Below are 16,773 nucleotides of genomic sequence, written 5' to 3'. Positions count from 1 at the left end.
CATTAAATCTTTGTGACACCTGCGCTAAAAACAATCAAGATGCAGCACAACGAAACAGAACGCAGGTGTCTCGACATGTGTTTTTGAGACCTGACGTTCTTTTTCAGTGTCTAAAAATGTGCCGGTCCTGCGTGAGACACTGAAGAAATAGCGAGATGTGATGTAGCAGGTATGGATGTTTGTCCAGTGCGTGTTTACAAAGGAAAACAATGGAAAAACAGAGCAGCAAAAATATGCATGCAAAAATATGCTCGATGTGAACGGCCCCTAACACATCCGTTTGTGCGTATGTGAGTGAGAGCGCGTGGGAGAAACAAGTTCGGAAGGACTGTATATTTTTTCATAAATTACAAACCCGAACACAAAATCCTACTTGGAAAAACTGACTTAAAAACCTGGCATACCTCTAACGTGAACCGCTCTGTTAGCGCTGACAACAGTGTATTCGTGCCGCACGTGTACCCAAAACAACATGTCACCCCTCAAGCTGTTTTTGCTGAACTTTCCTACCAGGGCTTGGGGCCCCATAATGTCCGGGGCCCACACAAATGCGTGGCTTGCGTGGTGGTTAAAAGCGCTACTGTAAACGGTTTAAGATGGAGACCTCAAAACACGTCGCAAAACGTTGCAACTTTTCAGGTAATGTTAAAACTTCTCGTTCAGGGAAATAGCCAGTGCAAAATCTACCAGTATTTTTGAAAAAACTTTTACAGTCAAAATATGAGCAGAGTTGGTAATATAGACCAGCATTTGCTTTGGCAAGAGTAGTTTCTGTCTAAATCTGACGCAGGGTAGTTATGAATAAAATTGCTTTGACAGATGGTACAAAACTTTATCTGCTGAAGCCAAAATAGTTGACTCTCACAAAACTTATCAAGACCACGTTCAGGTCACATTTGACCCAAAAATTTAAATTAAGAAATAAGTATGAATCAATTGAAGCATATTTTAGGACCATTAATAAATGAAAATGAAGCCTACTTTTAGGACAACTAAGATTTTTTGCATTGTGACATTGGCAATGTCATGACATTTAAGCATTTTCCACATAAAATTATTATTTTTTTTTTATTGTATTTATACATCATGGTGATATCATTTGAATGGAACACATCATAAGTGTGCTTGTTTGCCATTTCCATTTCTTCGTGGTCCAGAGTTGTAACCATGCATGGTCGATTTCCATTGACACTTTATGCCTTTACATTTAATACAGTGAATGAAATAGGCGTATATGTATGTAATATATACAGTAAAATGTTTGTATAACAGTAAAAAGAATCTAATAATAATAATCAAACCAAAATAATGGCCTTTAATATGTGCTTCATTTTCTTTATGCTAAATATCAGCTCAATTTACTTATAATAATGAAAAATATTATTTTTTCAATTGAAACCTGACCTGGACATGTTTTTGTGAGACCCAAATAAACATACATGATTTTCCCATGAAACTCCCACTGTACAATTCCATTTCACTATCCATAACTCAAGCGTACAGTTCACTATGAGTGTTTAAGCAAATAGCTAATTTACACTGTTCTTTGACGTACAAGTACTATAACAAAAGCTTTTACTAATACAGTAAAGCTTAGCTGCACGCAATCATACTCAGATAAAAAGTCCTGTCAGCTCTGCTCTCAGTAATTCTTCTTGCTCCCTCTAAGCATGTATCAAGGCGTGTGGCTCTCCTCAGGGGTCACTGGGATCCTCATCAGGCTACTCGGAAGAGGAATGGGGTGGGTCAGAAGAGGAGGGGGCGGAGTCACCCAAGCCATATGTGTTCTGGAGAGAGCGGGACACGTAATTCCAGTATTCCCTTCTAATGGTGTCCTTCTCCTCAGCTAGCGACCTACAAAGCTAAAAAAAAAAATCAAGAGTGAATGCATGAGAGGACAAGAGATGGTGCTCAATTACAGCATTTGTGTGCAAACAACTAGGCCTCCAATGAGAAGATTCAAAACAAACTCTGATTTTAAACCCATAAAAATTAAAGGAGCGCAGTACACATTTCATGCAAAACAATACTGAAACAAGGGGAGTGAAACTCTAAATGCAGCTTTGACATTTTCCCACGGAAAGAGAGCCTGATGTGTGGTACAGCAGTGAGAGTGCTGGCTCCCTCTGAGCAGCAGGAAAAGCCAGTTCAAACCTTCTGAAAAGAACTCTGCTGGTTACACTCATCAATATTCTGCACTTCACAGTCTCAATGAAAGGTCAGGAGTCTGAATTCTGCAGCAAAACTTGCTGAAGAATTCCTGAGAATCATTTCACACAGATGTGAAGAAGTCTTTATAGAATCTATTTAGAATTGTGAGGGTTCCACTGTAAATACCCTTAGAACCAATCAAGAATAATGTGAAGAATCCATTCTAGAACCATTTCTTGACTGTGAGGATTCCTCAGAATTCTAGAATGTAGAATTATTAAAAAAATAAATAAATAAATAAATAAATGAATTCCACAGTAGAATGCTTCAGAACCATTCTAGAACTATTTTAGAACTGTGAGGATTCCTCAGAATTCTATGTGAGGATTAAACAGGGGAATTCTTCAGAACCATTTTAGAATCATGAAGGCCCAGATATACTTCTAGCAAAATCGAAGAACAAATGTATGTTATGTATTTTTGAAAAAAGGTGTTTAAGTTTGTTTCTTTTGTTGAAAAAGCTCGACAGCGTGAACTCTCTGGAACAATTCATACCCGCTGCTAAATCCCTTCATACTGCCATGGTCCACGTCATCGGTGGGTGCTCCACCTACTTTGAGGACATTCACGCATCTTCCCAAAGTGATATGCCTATTATTATCATTCTTTTGTTTGTATTCTGCTCTTTTACACCTGTCTGACACCCTGTTATACACCCGTATTTGCAATAATAATAGTGTCATCATAAAATGCAATAACAGACGGTTGTAGTTAAACATTATGGGTGCGTATAGCGTGTTAGCACATTAGCGACATGAATGCAGAATGTGAATATGACAAATTACACAATATCTAACGAATATATATTATTTAAATCATGTGGTTAAAACAGCATTTTTACAGATCACATGTAAAGTCTACTCAAAGAATGAGGCAAGTAGTCATAGATAAAACATTTTATTTTAATATTAGTTGATGTTTTACATGTAGTCTTGTGTGTCCTCGTATTTAAACGCTTCCCCCAATGACATGGCTGGTGTGTGAATGTTTGCAAACAGTCTAACATTGTTCGACTGTTTCTAACTTCTTTCTAGTTTCGATCAATGTACGAAGAAAAATTTTGCCATTAGTGAATCTGGGCCTTAAGAATCCATTCTAGAACCATTTTAGAAAGTAGAATTCTTAAGAACCATTCTAGAATCATGTGAAGAAACCATTCAAGAGCCATGTGGATGTTACACAATGGAGTGCTTCAGAGCCATTCTAGAACTGTCTGGGAATGTAATATCCTTCATGACCATGCTAGACCACTCCATGTGCAGATTTCACTGTAGAATCCATTCAGAATTGTTCTACAACTGTGTGATGGTTCCACAATGGAATTCATCAGAACCACTCAAGAACCATCCGATGACGCACAGCTCAACTTGTCTTTCCAGCCTGATGACCCCACGGTGACTGCTCGGATCTCGGCTTGCCTAGCAGACATCTCAGCCTGGATGAAGGAATGCCACCTTCAACTCAACTTAGCAAAGAGAAAGATTCTGGTCTTTCCAGGCACCCTCTGCTGTTGAGCACATCATCACCGTTCAGCTGGGTTCGTCTAAAATAACACCATCCAAAATGGTCAGAAACTTGGGGGTAACTATCAATGACCAGCTCAACTTCACCGAATACATCTCAGTAACTGCCTGATCATGTAGATTTGCACTCTACAACATTAGGAAGATAAAACCCTTCCTCACTGAAGATGCTACACAACTGCTTGTTCATTCACTTGTCATATCTAGACTGGATTACTATAATGCTCTTTTAGCTGTCCATGGTAGAATCCTTCAAAACTGTTCTAGAACCATTTAAGGGATCCTCTATAGAATCCTTCAGAACCATTTTAAACCATGTAAGGTTTCCACCACGGAACTGTTCAAAACCATTCTAGAACTGTGCAAGGATTCCACTGTTAGAATGGAGTGTTCTAGAATGTAGAATTCTTTAGAACCATTCGAGAGCTATGTATGGATTTCACCAAAGAACCTTTAAGAACTACTTTAGAATCATGTGAAGAATCCTTTCTAGAAGATTTTTAAAACTGTTAGGACTCAATGGCATTCCTTCAAATGCCTTCTAAAATGGAGGGTCCATAATTCTCATAATTCTGAAGTTTCATTTTCCTCTTCACAGAATAACCATCGGTGGATTTCATTTTTCCTCTGAATGCTTTCACATTGCTCATCTCCATTTAGATGCCAGTCTGACTGGAGCTTACTTGGTAACAGCAGTTTTGAACACATGCACATGGCCTCAATTTCAAAACAGAAAATCATTTTCAAACCAATCATCTTCACAGCACAGGATGAGAAAGCCACACCAAAGAAAACTCATTAACCTCAACACAGACACAACATCTGCACGTTTGCCCAGATGCAGAGAGTAAACACAAGGTCTGTCATGGAAAAATACTCAAGACTTCCCAAAGTCCAAAAACCTCTTAAACACACTGGATATGGGTTGTCTATTTTTGTACGAATCATCTAACGGTAAAATATTCAGACTATATAAAATATACTTAGCCGTTGGTGAACATGTTACAAGAGAAGACATATACTATACACTATAAGATGTGATAAAACTATGTATTCCATTTTATATGTGATTCTCTTCATAAAACATGTTCCTAATTGAGCTCTTCTGTTGCTAAGGGGCACACAATGTAAGATTTACAATAAGGATTAGGATTTAAAAAAGTAACTTTAGAGCACTGAAAAAAACAAAAAACAATTTTGCACTTATGGAGAGCAATTTCTCGCCTAAAAAAATATGTTTACACTACAAAAAAAAAAAAAAAATTTCCGTAACTCTTTAAAATTTTAATAATTTCCATGACTATTCCAGGCCTGGAAATCCCAATTTTAAAGTTCCCTGATATTTCCAGGTTTTCCATGACCGAGGAACCCTGAAATTTGGTCATATTCTGATTATGTGTGCTAACTGGATTGCCATAACTTAATAAAATGAATATTCATGTTTCTAGAAATCAGAATAATACTGCTGGCATATTGTATAATATAAAATAGAATGGTGTGAAATAAATTGCATTTCTTAGCGTATATGGAATATGCTGATTAATGAATACAGGAATATTCCAATAGCGGTGATGCATGCCAACATGTTTTTCTGGATAACAGCTTAGCCAGAATATAGATGTCACGTAAATACAGTAATTTTTTTAATGTGATGGTCTGTGTGTGAAGTCAGAGCTCACCTCTACAGCCTTGTTGAGTGTGTCTTGCTGGTTAAAGCTTGAGTTATTGGTCTCCAGAGCATCTTCATAGAGGTCGACCAGGAAGGCGGTGAGATAAGGAGAACTGCATGAGTCCTGAAGCTCCATCACTTGTTCCAGCAGTCCAGGGTACGAGGAAAGCCCCCCATCCTGCAGAATCCTGAGTCATACAGAACACACACAGCACATAATGATGTTTGAGAAATTCTGTATATGTAGCTAGAAACATGGTGCATATATGCAATGAATATATTTTAAGCTCTGATCAGGCCGTTAATTTGTAACAACAATTTAAAACCTGCTAGTCTAGGATTTCCTCTAGATTTCTAAATATTTCAGAAAATTTTTTTTTTTTTTAGAAAAGGAACAATATCCAGTGAAGATCCATTTGTGAGCTGTGATGTTGACAACACTTTCCCAAAAGCATCCACTAACATAACATTGTAAAGTTTTTATTTGTGCATTATAACTTAGTGGTCAACTGATGATATGTGTTTTTCCAAAGGCCGATGCCAATATCTAGAAAGCAGTGAGGCTAATAGCTGATATACACTGATGTGCCAAAACATTATGACCACCCACAGGTGACGCAAATAACGTTGATCATCTCCTAACAAGGCCACATGTCAATGTCTGGGTAGATTAGATGGTAAGCGAACAATCAGTTCTCGTAGTAAAGGTGTTGAATGCAGGAGAAATGGGCAGGAGTAAAGACCTGAGTGACTTTGACAAGGATCAAATTGTTATGGCCAGACGATTGGGTCAGACCATCTCTGAAACGGCAAGGCAGTGGTGAGTACCTACAAACAGTGGTCCGAGGAGGGACAAACCACAAACCGGCGACAGGGTGTTGGGCGCCCAAGGCTCAACGATGCGCGAGGGCAACGAAGGCTATCCTGTCTGGTCCAAACGGACAGAAGGTCTACTGTCACAAGTCAGAGAAAATTTTAATGATGGTTATGGGAGGAATGTGTCACAACACACAGTGCATCGCACCCTGCTGCTTATGGGGCTGTGTAGCCGCAGACCGGTCAGAGTGTCCATGATGACCCCCGTCCACTGTAGAAATTGGCACGTGAGTGTCGGAACTGGACCTTGGAGCAGTGGAAGAAGGTCGCCTGGTCCGATGAGTCTCGTTTTCTTTTACATTACATTGACGCCAGTGTACGTGTGCGCCGTTTACCTGGGGAAGTGATGGAACCAGGATGCACTGTGGGAAGACGACAAGCTTCAACAACAAGGAGGGAGTGTGATGCTCTGGGCAATTTTCTGCTGGGAAACCCTGGGTCCGGATATTCATGGGGACATCAATTTGACACGGGCCACCTACCTAAACATAGTTGCAGACCAGGTACACCCCTTCATGGCAATGGTATTCCCTGATGGAAGTGGCCTCTTTCAGCAGGATAATGTTCCCTGCCACACTGCACACAGTTTGGAAATTGTTTGAGGAACATGTTGTTCAAGGTGTTGCCCTGGCCTCCAATCCTCAATCCAATTGAGCATCTGTGGGATGTGCTGGACCAACAAGTCCGATCCATGGTGGCTCCACCTCGCAATTTACAGGACTTGAAGGACCTGCTGCTAATGTCTTGGTGCTAGATACCACAGGACACCTTCAGGGGTCTTGTAGAGTCCATGCCTCAGCGGGTCGGTGCTATTTTGGTGGCACACGGAGGACCAACAGCATATTAGGAAGGTGGTTATAATGTTTTGGCTCATGGTGTATTTCCAATATAGTATATAAACTACATTTTAAAGACAACAAATGAGATGTACACAAGATTTCTAAAATTAAATGCTTTTGTAACACTTAATATTGTGTAAAATAAGTGTTAAGTCAAAATTCAACAAAATTGAAAACAGAAAGAGTTTATTTGCTACCTATTAGCAAGGTAGTTGTTAAATTATAAAACTGACACACAGAGGTACAACTATTAATCAGACAAATACAGATAACCTTGGAATGGACAAATATAGTCAGAATAAATGGCCTGGCCAACACATTGACCTATGTCACTATTATTTCTATATTTACTTACAGCGCTTTCATAGATCTCAACCATCACAAAGACAACTCTGTTTATAAATAAGCCCTATAACAAGAGCATCCAATTAATGGTAAGCAGTGCCATCTGCTGGTTGTACAGGGCATTGCTGTACCATCCTAAATAATACAGATGACTTCATAGCCTATTTAAAACATTCAAGGTGTTTATTCCCAGAAACACACTCACCCTTTTAAATAGTTCCAAGCACTCTCATTGTGGGGTGCCTTCTTGATTTGTTTTAGAGTATACCTTGAGAGAAAGACAGGGAGAGAGAGAGAGAGAGAGAGAGAGAGAGAGAGAGAGAGAGAGAGAGAGCTAAATGTGCCATATCCCATGATTTTCACAGATGAATAAATAACATGCACAAAAAAGCAAGTTGGGGCAGCTTTTATAACACCATGTGATCAATGACATTTTTCCACTCTGAAAGTTCTATCTCATTTTAGAGACTCACTGCACTTCTCTGTCCAGAACGGCAGGATCGGAGTATCCACTGGTGTGACTGATGACAAAATGTCTCTGATTCCATGCAGAGTTATTTCTTACGTCCTCCTCTAACAGTTCCTCAACATACTCCAGCTCTCCATCCCAAAGTTTATACTCCTGTGAGACACACAAAGTGACAGACCTTAAACTCAGCAAAGAGTTTATACACCACACACTGAGGCTGCTTACTAGTCCTGAGGTTCTGTTGTTTCTGAAATAAGACTCTGTACCTGTATGACCCACTGTCTGTGCTGCCACGCATGGTAGTTCTTGGCGTCTTGACTGAGGATTTCTGCTACAAACTGAAGCTCCTCTGATGGGTCGTTCAGCCACTCCACCACCATCCGCCTGTGATGCCTACATCCGCCGGTACGAGAGAGACAGAGAAGGAGATTTCAGAGAAGCAAAGTTTTTAGAAAAGCAAAAAGGAACTATGATGAGGAAACAAAGACCCTCAATTCAGCCACCAATGGCAATTTATACAGCCTTGCTACCACAAATGGGTCAAATATATACAAATTGTATAATAATTAATATAAAAATAATAAAGAGGGCCTGATTTACTTGTGCTGGAAAAAACAGCAAAATCTCTCAGTTGATTCAACTTTATTAAATAGTCATGCTTCTAATTACTAGGCCTGTTTCACATATCCTCCGTGAGCGTGGCATGAGCGAGGCGTGAGCAGTGCGTTTTCGTTTCAGCGCCGATTAGACACTTCACATTGCAAGCATGAGTCACGAGGTGACGCATCCCAAACGTGGCAGTGAGCAGGTAGTTATGGCGTTGAGCCTATTTTTGCCGCATGGCTCATGCAGAGCTCAGCGGATCTGTGTGCAGTAGAAAACTAAAACAATCAGGAGATTATAGAAAGGACGCAAAAGCAAATAAACAATATTTAAACCGAACCTACTATATACTACACTTACAGTGCAGGAATTTTGCAGTATATATTGAGACAGTTTAGAGACGGACCACTGATATTAAAATGAATGGCAGAAATTGGAACAGATGTAGAAAGGAAGTCCCACTTTACAGGTAAAAGAGCCAATCACCTTTTAGATACAGACATCGCAAGCGCATTAGCTGAACCAGTCTGAAAAAAAAAAGTATTGTTTTTTTTTTTTTTGCGTCTTTGTATTTGAGCTAAAGAAGCTCAATTTATGATACTATTGTTGTCAGATTTTACTGCTGATTTTTAAATGTGTTTTTTGATCGTAATCTTGACCAACCGTTTTGGAAATTTTAGTCTTTCCCCATTTCAAGTAGATAGGAGCTGCACTTTTGTGTCGCTTGTTTACAAAGAAATAGCTGCCCAGCCTGCCCGAGAGCGTTCCAAAGATAACTGCAGAGTGGACTGACTTGTCTTAAAGGGGCTTATATACAGTATATTAAACAATCACGACCAAGTACGCTGATAAACAAGTGCACATGACTGCCCACAATTGCCGTAGGAACCTAGAAAAGAGATTCGGCCGTATGTGAAAGCCCAAACGCGACACGTTGCCCACGCCTCGCTCATGCCCCGCTCACGGAGTATGTGTGAATCTGGCGTTAGCGGTGTTCGGTAAGGCAAGCATCACTATTGCTACTGTTTCCTGGTGAAATGAACACTAGAGGCAATATAACAAGTGACAACAAGCTGTGTCCCAAATGACATACTATCCACTATGCACTTACAACATTTACTATGTACTCAGCTATGTAGTGTATGAATTTTCAAAGTAGTATCGTCCCAAATGGAACACTTAATGTTTTTCTACTACACGGTTTTATTATTCGCCGTTTAACAGCTGACGGAAGTGACGTTTCAACTGCACTAGCCAACCACAGTTCAACACTTAAATGACGTACATATTCACACAGCTTGGGGTGACAGTAAAGCATTCAACTCACATTTGTAAGGTGTTGTATCCACTGAAGTTTCACTAGTTGCTCCATTCTTTATTATTTAAAACTGTTTTGTCAGACCAGTGACACAGCCAGGTACCTCCGCCACTTCTGCCATGTACGGCAAGCCGTGTGTGTTGAGTGCATGAGGTGTCCAACATTCCACACTCCGTTTTGAAGGTTGAAAAAGTGCATCATCCGGGTACTTAAAGTACACTTCTTTTTGCTGCATTTTCAGTGTTAACGTACTACTCGCGCAACTTACACTACAAAATGGCATAGAATGGTGCAGAAGTGTGCGGTTTGGGACGCACCTAACAATTATTCACTTTTACACAAATCATGAGTAATGCACACGAGTTGAAAGTGTCATAGAAGAACCACAAAATGACACGGCTGCTGGTGTTTTTCTTCTCACATTTGCTTTTTATGACATTATCTATTTGGTTTATTTTTAAGTTTTAGGGTAGGGAGATAGGTTTTGTTGATTGCAAACTCGATAGAGCATTAACCTTAAAAACCTCATCTGTTTGGGAAAAAATTTAACTTGCTTTTAGTGCCACACAGTGGCGATATCCCTTTAGAACTGCCGTGATATGCATTAGGACCAACGTAATATCATTTTGAAGAAATGTCGCCACCAAGGAATGGAGAATAAGCTTTAAGCTGCAGCAGAGGGCAAGATTTTCAGTGAATAGCAAAACAAAATAGCCTAGTTATCATAGGCTCAGAATAATCGATTAAGCTTAGTTGTCTTATGGACAAATTTTATAGTGTTTTTTTCCCCCTTTTTTACTGCTTAATAGATTTAAGCTGCATAAACAAAGTCTCCTTTTGTGTTCCATGAAAAAAAAAATAACAGCATATGGGTTTGGAATGACATAAGTAAATACTAACGGCAGAATTTTCATGTTTTGGCGAACCAACTCTTTAATGTGAAACTGGTCAAGGTGGGCCTTACCAGACTTGGTAGTTCTTGGGCTGATCTTCGATGATGGCTGTGATATACTTCATCTCTTCTTTCAGGTCTTTATCTAGAGCCTGCAGTAAAACTCTCCTGTAGTGCCTACAAATAACACACAACACAAAACAAGCTCAGCTTACAATGCTCTTAACATGACGAACATAACGAGTGGGATAGTTCACCCAAAAATGACCCATTTACTCACCCTCATGCCATCCCAGATGTGTATGACTATCCTTCTTCTGCAAAACACAAAGATTTTTAGAAGAATATTTCAGCTCTGTAGGTCCATACAATGCAAGTGAATGGTGACCCAAACTTGAAAGGTCCAAAAATCCCATAAAGGCAGCATAAAAGTAATTCATAAAACTCCAGTGGTTAAATCCATGTGGTCAGAAGTGATATGCTAGGCGTGGGTGAGAACAGACCAAGAATGTAACTCCTTTTTCACTGTACACGTTGCCATTGCAGTCTCTGGGCACGATCATGATTTCAAGCTCGATTACACTTCCTAGTGCTTGACACATCCACAGAGCGCTAGATGGCACTAAAAAGTGTAATTGAGCCTGAGATCATGATCGTCAAGTAGACTGCAGATGTCAATATGTAAAGTGAAAAAGGAGTCATATTTTGGTCTGTTCTCACCCAAAACCATTTGGATTTCTTCTGAAGACATGAATTAAACTACTTGAGTCATATGGATTACTTTTATGCTGCCATTATATGCTTTTTGGAGATTCAAAGTTTTGATACCCATTCACTTGTATTGTATGGACGTACAGAGCTGAAATTTTCTTCTAAAAATCTTCGTTTGTGTTCTGCTGAAGAAAGAAAGTCATACACATCTGGGGTGGCATGAGCATGAGTAAATGATGAGATAATTTTCATTTAGAACAGGATGAAAGTGTATTAAGGCAAAACTTTAATATTTAAATTATGATTTATTTGCAGCCCATTGCAGACTGCGTATTCGTACTAAATTATGTTTGCCATTTGAAGTGCACTGGGTCCTCACGTAGTTATTATTGATTTATAAAATCTTCAAATCTCACCATACTGTATAATTGGCAGCGTTGAGATCGATGGCTTCAGCGGTCAGTGCAAATGCTCTCTCACTCTTCTCATCGTTCTTCAAGAGCGCTCGAAACATGTCAAATACGTCTGCGACTGCAGACGACCAGGCAAGAAACAAACATTTATGTAGAACATTGACAAGCCCTACATCACTGATCAACTATAAATCATTGCTTTTGAATTATACAGTGCATCCGGAAAGTATTCACAGCGCTTCACTTTTTCCACATTTTGTTATGTTACAGCCTTATTCCACAATGGATTAAATTCATTATTTTCCTCAAAATTCTACAAACAATACCCCATAATGACAACGTGAAAGAAGTTTCTTTGAAATCTTTGCAAATTTATTAAAAATAAAAAACGAAAAAAAAAAAAAAAAAAGAAAAAAGAAAATCACATGTACATAAGTATTCACAGCCTTTGCAGTGACACTCAAAATTGAGCTCAGGTGCATCCTGTTTCCACTGATCATCCTTGAGATGTTTCTACAACTTGATTGGAGTCCACCTGTGGTAAATTCAGCTGATTGGACATGATTTGGAACAGTGCATGTCAGAGCACAAACCAAGCCATGAAGTCCAAGGAATTGTCTGTAGACCTCCAAGACAGGATTGTATCGAGGCACAGATCTAAGGAAGGGTACAGAAACATTTCTGCAGCATTGAAGGTCCCAATGAGCACAGTGGCCTCCATCATCCATAAATGGAAGAAGTTTGGAACCACCAGGACTCTTCCTAGAGCTGGCCGCCCGGCCAAACTGAGCGATCGGGGGAGAAGGGCCTTAGTCAGGGAGGTGACCAAGAACCCGATGGTCACTCTGACAGAGCTCCAGCATTTCTCTGTGGTGAGAGGAGAACCTTCCAGAAGAACAACCTGCAGCACTCCACCAATCAGGCCTGTATGGTAGAGTGGCCAGACGGAAGCCACTCCGCAGTAAAAGGCACATGACAGCCTGCCGTTTTTTATTTTTAATGAATTTGCAAAGATTTCAAACAAACTTCTTTCATGTTGTCATTATGGGGTATTGTTTGTAGAACTGAGGAAAATAATGAATTTAATCCATTTTGGAATAAGGCTGTAACATAACAAAATGTGGAAAAAGTGAAGCGCTGTGAATACTTCCGGATGCACTGTGTATGTGTATATATGTATGTATAATGTATAAAAACACACACTTACATTTCTCTGAATAAGCGATCTTCACCACAGGGTTAGGCCCATCATCTTGAGGAACGGGTTCTAGATCGGCCCACTCTTTTCTGTCCCTATAACAGCAAATCAAGCAGATTAAATGACAGTTTATGAGCTTGCACATTTGTTTAAAGGGATAGTTCACCCAAAAATGAAAATTCTGTTAGGATTTACTCTTGTCATTCCAAATCAGTTTTTTTTTTTCTTCAGTGGAAAACAAAAAGGAGATATTTTGCAGAATGACCACACTAACCTTTTTTTATACAATGAAAGTGAATATGTACAGGAGCTGTTGAGTTCGAAAAAAAGAAAAACTCTTATGTCCAAAAAATGGTAGAAAATGATTCAGATTTAAAATGACATGCTGCGTAAATGCAGCATTTTCATGTTTGGGAGAACTAATCCTTTAATTTCCTGTCATATGTATGCATAAACTATTACATATACAGTTGAAATCAGACGTTTACATACATTTAGGTTGAAGTCATTAAAACTCATTTTTTAACCACTCCACAGATTTCATATTAGCAATCTATAGTTTCGGCAAGTCGTTTAGGACATCTACTTTGTACACGAATAATTTTTCCAACAATTGTTTACAGACAGATTGTTTCACTTTTAATTGACTATATCACAATTCCAGTGGGTCAGAAGTTTACATACACTTAGTTAACTGTGTCTGTAAGCAGCTTGGAAAATTCCAGAAAATTATGTCAAGCCTTTAGGCAATTATCCAATTAGCTTCTGATGCTAATTGGAGTAAATTGGAGGTGTACCTGTGAATATATTTTAAGGCCTACCTTCAAACTCAGTGTCTCTTTGCTTGACATCATGGGACACTCAAAAGAAATCAGCCAAGACCAAAGACAAGAAATTGTGGACCTCCACAAGTCTGGTACAAACAATAGTACGCAAGTATAAACACCATGGGACCACGCAGCCATCATACTGCTCAGGAAGGAGACACATTCTGTCTCCTAGAGATTAACGTAGTTTGGTGTGAAAAGTGCAAATCAATCCCAGAACAACAGCAAAGGACCTTGTGAAGATGCTGGAGGAAACAGGTAAACAAGTATCTATATCCACAGTAAAACGAGTCCTATACCAACATAACCTGAAAGGCTGCTCAGCAAGAAAGCCACTGCTCCAAAACCGCCATAAAAAAGCCAGACTACAGTTTGCAAATGCACATGGGGACAATGATCTTACTTTTTGGAGAAATGCCCTCTGGTCTGATGAAACAAAAAATTGAACCGTTTGGCCATAATGACCATTGTTATATTTGGAGGAAAAAGGGAGAGGCTTGCAAGCCGAAGAACACCATCCTAACCGTGAAGCATGGGGGTGGCAGCATCATGTTGTGGGGGTGCTTTGCTAAAATAAATCATTCTCTCTACTACTATTCTGACATTTCACATTCTTAAAATAGTGATCCTAACTGACCAAAGACAGGGAATGTTTTCTATGAGTAAATGTCAGGAATTGTGAAAAACTGAGTTTAAATGTAGTATTTGGCTAAGGTGTATGCAAACTTCTGACTTCAACTGTACATTTATACTTGTATAATATGCATCTCTTGAAGTTCTACTAAGGATTAAATACACTTCTGTAGACAATCTCAAACTCAAGACTCTTTTATTTTTGCTCAATTCTTTTGATTCAGTTCACACATTAATCTCTTGAATCTCATAAGACTGAGTCTAATTTAGTTCAAGTGAATCACAAAGAAAATGAGAAGTGAAAAAGAACTTCAAAAGAAAGAAAGAAAAAAACATCTATGGTGGTCTGGGCACAGTGTCAAAAAATCACTAAATGGACTCTTTTCAGATCATTATTCTGGATTCAGTTTATGTGACTCAGAATCAACGAGTCACTGAATCAACAAGGACAAGACAGCTGTGGTGATTACAGAAAGGGTCTTAATTGAGGATTAAGCACACTCTTGTTGTCTTCATCCTGATTAAACAGACCCCATCAGCCCAGGATTAATAAAACTCATTTAGTCCAACATCTGTGGACGTTAAATGAGGATCAGAAACTCGTTTTGCTCAGAATAAAATGTAATGTTTTAATCCTGCTCAATTCCCTTGATTAAGTTAATATGAAGCACTCAGATATTGAGATGTGACAGCCCTAACATCAGACAACATCTGTGGGCGTTCACTGAGGATGAAACATACTCCTTTAGATCTTTTTCATCATGTTCAAAACTCTGGATTCAGTTTATATGAATCACTCAAGAATCATTCTGGCATTTTGATTCGGTTAATGTGAATCACTGAGATAGAAATGGCAGAGCTACATCAGAAAACACCTATGGTGGTCACAAAGTGTTAACTGAGGATTAAACAGTTTATTTGAGCACTGCTGGAGATTAATGAGACTTTTTTTAAATCCAGATTTTTAAAAATCCTCTTATTAAAAGCTGATGTTCCATATAGGAGAGAAAACAATGAATTACCATCTTAAACTGAAGTGATTAGCCGCAATCACACTCATTCAAAGTTATCATGCTAAACTCACTTGTAGAACACATATCGTCCTGTAATGGGTTCCTCATATTCCATCTCTGCCTCCTCTGCAACATTCCCCTCTTCAACTCTCTCCTCCTCCAGATTCTCTATCACAGAGTTGGACATTTCACAAACTGCACTTGGCTAAATGTACAGATGGCTATGAAAGCTAATGTTGACAGATGTGGGAAGCCAGAAACACCAGAGTTAACCTTTCAAAATAAAAGTCAGCGGTCAAACAACTAAACTAGGTTCGGAAAGGCATATTACTACCATACTACTCAGTATGCCATTTCGAACTCTATATACTGTAAGTCTTAGTATAGCATGATTGGGAACATACATTTACAATATTGGCAAAGCGTACAAATATTTGTACGACAGAAAAAAAGACAAGGAAAAAAGGTAAAATACACAAAGAAACAGGAAAATACGACGAAATGAAAGGGGCAATTTAAAAACAAACAGAATGTAAATATTTAGACAAATTTGGTTTAAATGACAGTGCTAAATTACTAATATAAATAATTCTTTCATTACAGTAATAAATGCACATCACTGGTCCCTTTTATTTATTTTAAGTCAATTTATTTATAAGAATGTTCAGTAGGGCCAGAGACTATTTAGCAGAGGGACCCAGAAATTGTAACGCCTAACGGAAGCGGATGTATAAAGGAAGTCCCGCCTTACAGGTAAAAGAGCCAATCACCTTCTTCTTCTTCTTCTTCTTTGACGTTTTATGGCGGTTGGCAAACCAGCTTTTGGTGCATATTCCGCCACCTACTGGGATGGAGTGTGGAGCATTGACGTAAAGGGAAAACTACATAAAAACATTTTTAAAAAAAGGGAACCAACAAACTACATGTACATCTTAAATCCTGACCATTAACTCTGTGTCTTTGAGATATTTAAATAAAATGTTGAACACTCTTACAGTTGTATCTTTGTTTAACAAATACTGCAGTGAAAGCTGATTAACTCCTATATCTCTAAGTGCTTATATAAGTTATAGTCTTTCATTGTCATAACCTTTACACTTTATTAAAACATGCTTGACTGTTTCAGGAAGATCACATCTGACACAACATCCGGATACATGTTTTCCAATCATATGTAGTGACTGGTTAAGAGCAGAATGCCCAATTCTGAGACGTGATATTATACTGTCTTCC

At 38.8% G+C, this 16,773-nt stretch overlaps 1 protein-coding gene across 1 annotated transcript; it reads right to left on the bottom strand.

The window, feature by feature from the left end:
* Positions 1-1,054: 1,054 nt before the first annotated feature.
* On the bottom strand, positions 1,055-15,775 carry LOC127413328 (protein farnesyltransferase/geranylgeranyltransferase type-1 subunit alpha-like). The gene is made up of 9 exons (XM_051650377.1): positions 15,612-15,775; positions 13,077-13,162; positions 11,873-11,987; positions 10,818-10,922; positions 8,199-8,325; positions 7,937-8,085; positions 7,669-7,731; positions 5,414-5,591; positions 1,055-1,862 (listed from the first exon to the last, which is right to left on the bottom strand). The coding sequence occupies exons 1-9, from the start codon at positions 15,725-15,727 to the stop codon at positions 1,722-1,724; spliced, it is 1,080 nt and encodes a 359-aa protein (XP_051506337.1). The 5' UTR covers positions 15,728-15,775; the 3' UTR covers positions 1,055-1,721.
* Between the last annotated feature and the right edge of the window lie 998 nt (positions 15,776-16,773).

This window comes from Myxocyprinus asiaticus, chromosome 22 (assembly GCF_019703515.2).
Source record: "Myxocyprinus asiaticus isolate MX2 ecotype Aquarium Trade chromosome 22, UBuf_Myxa_2, whole genome shotgun sequence".
NCBI lineage: Eukaryota > Metazoa > Chordata > Actinopteri > Cypriniformes > Catostomidae > Myxocyprinus > Myxocyprinus asiaticus.
This window is presented reverse-complemented; position numbering and strand designations above follow the sequence as displayed.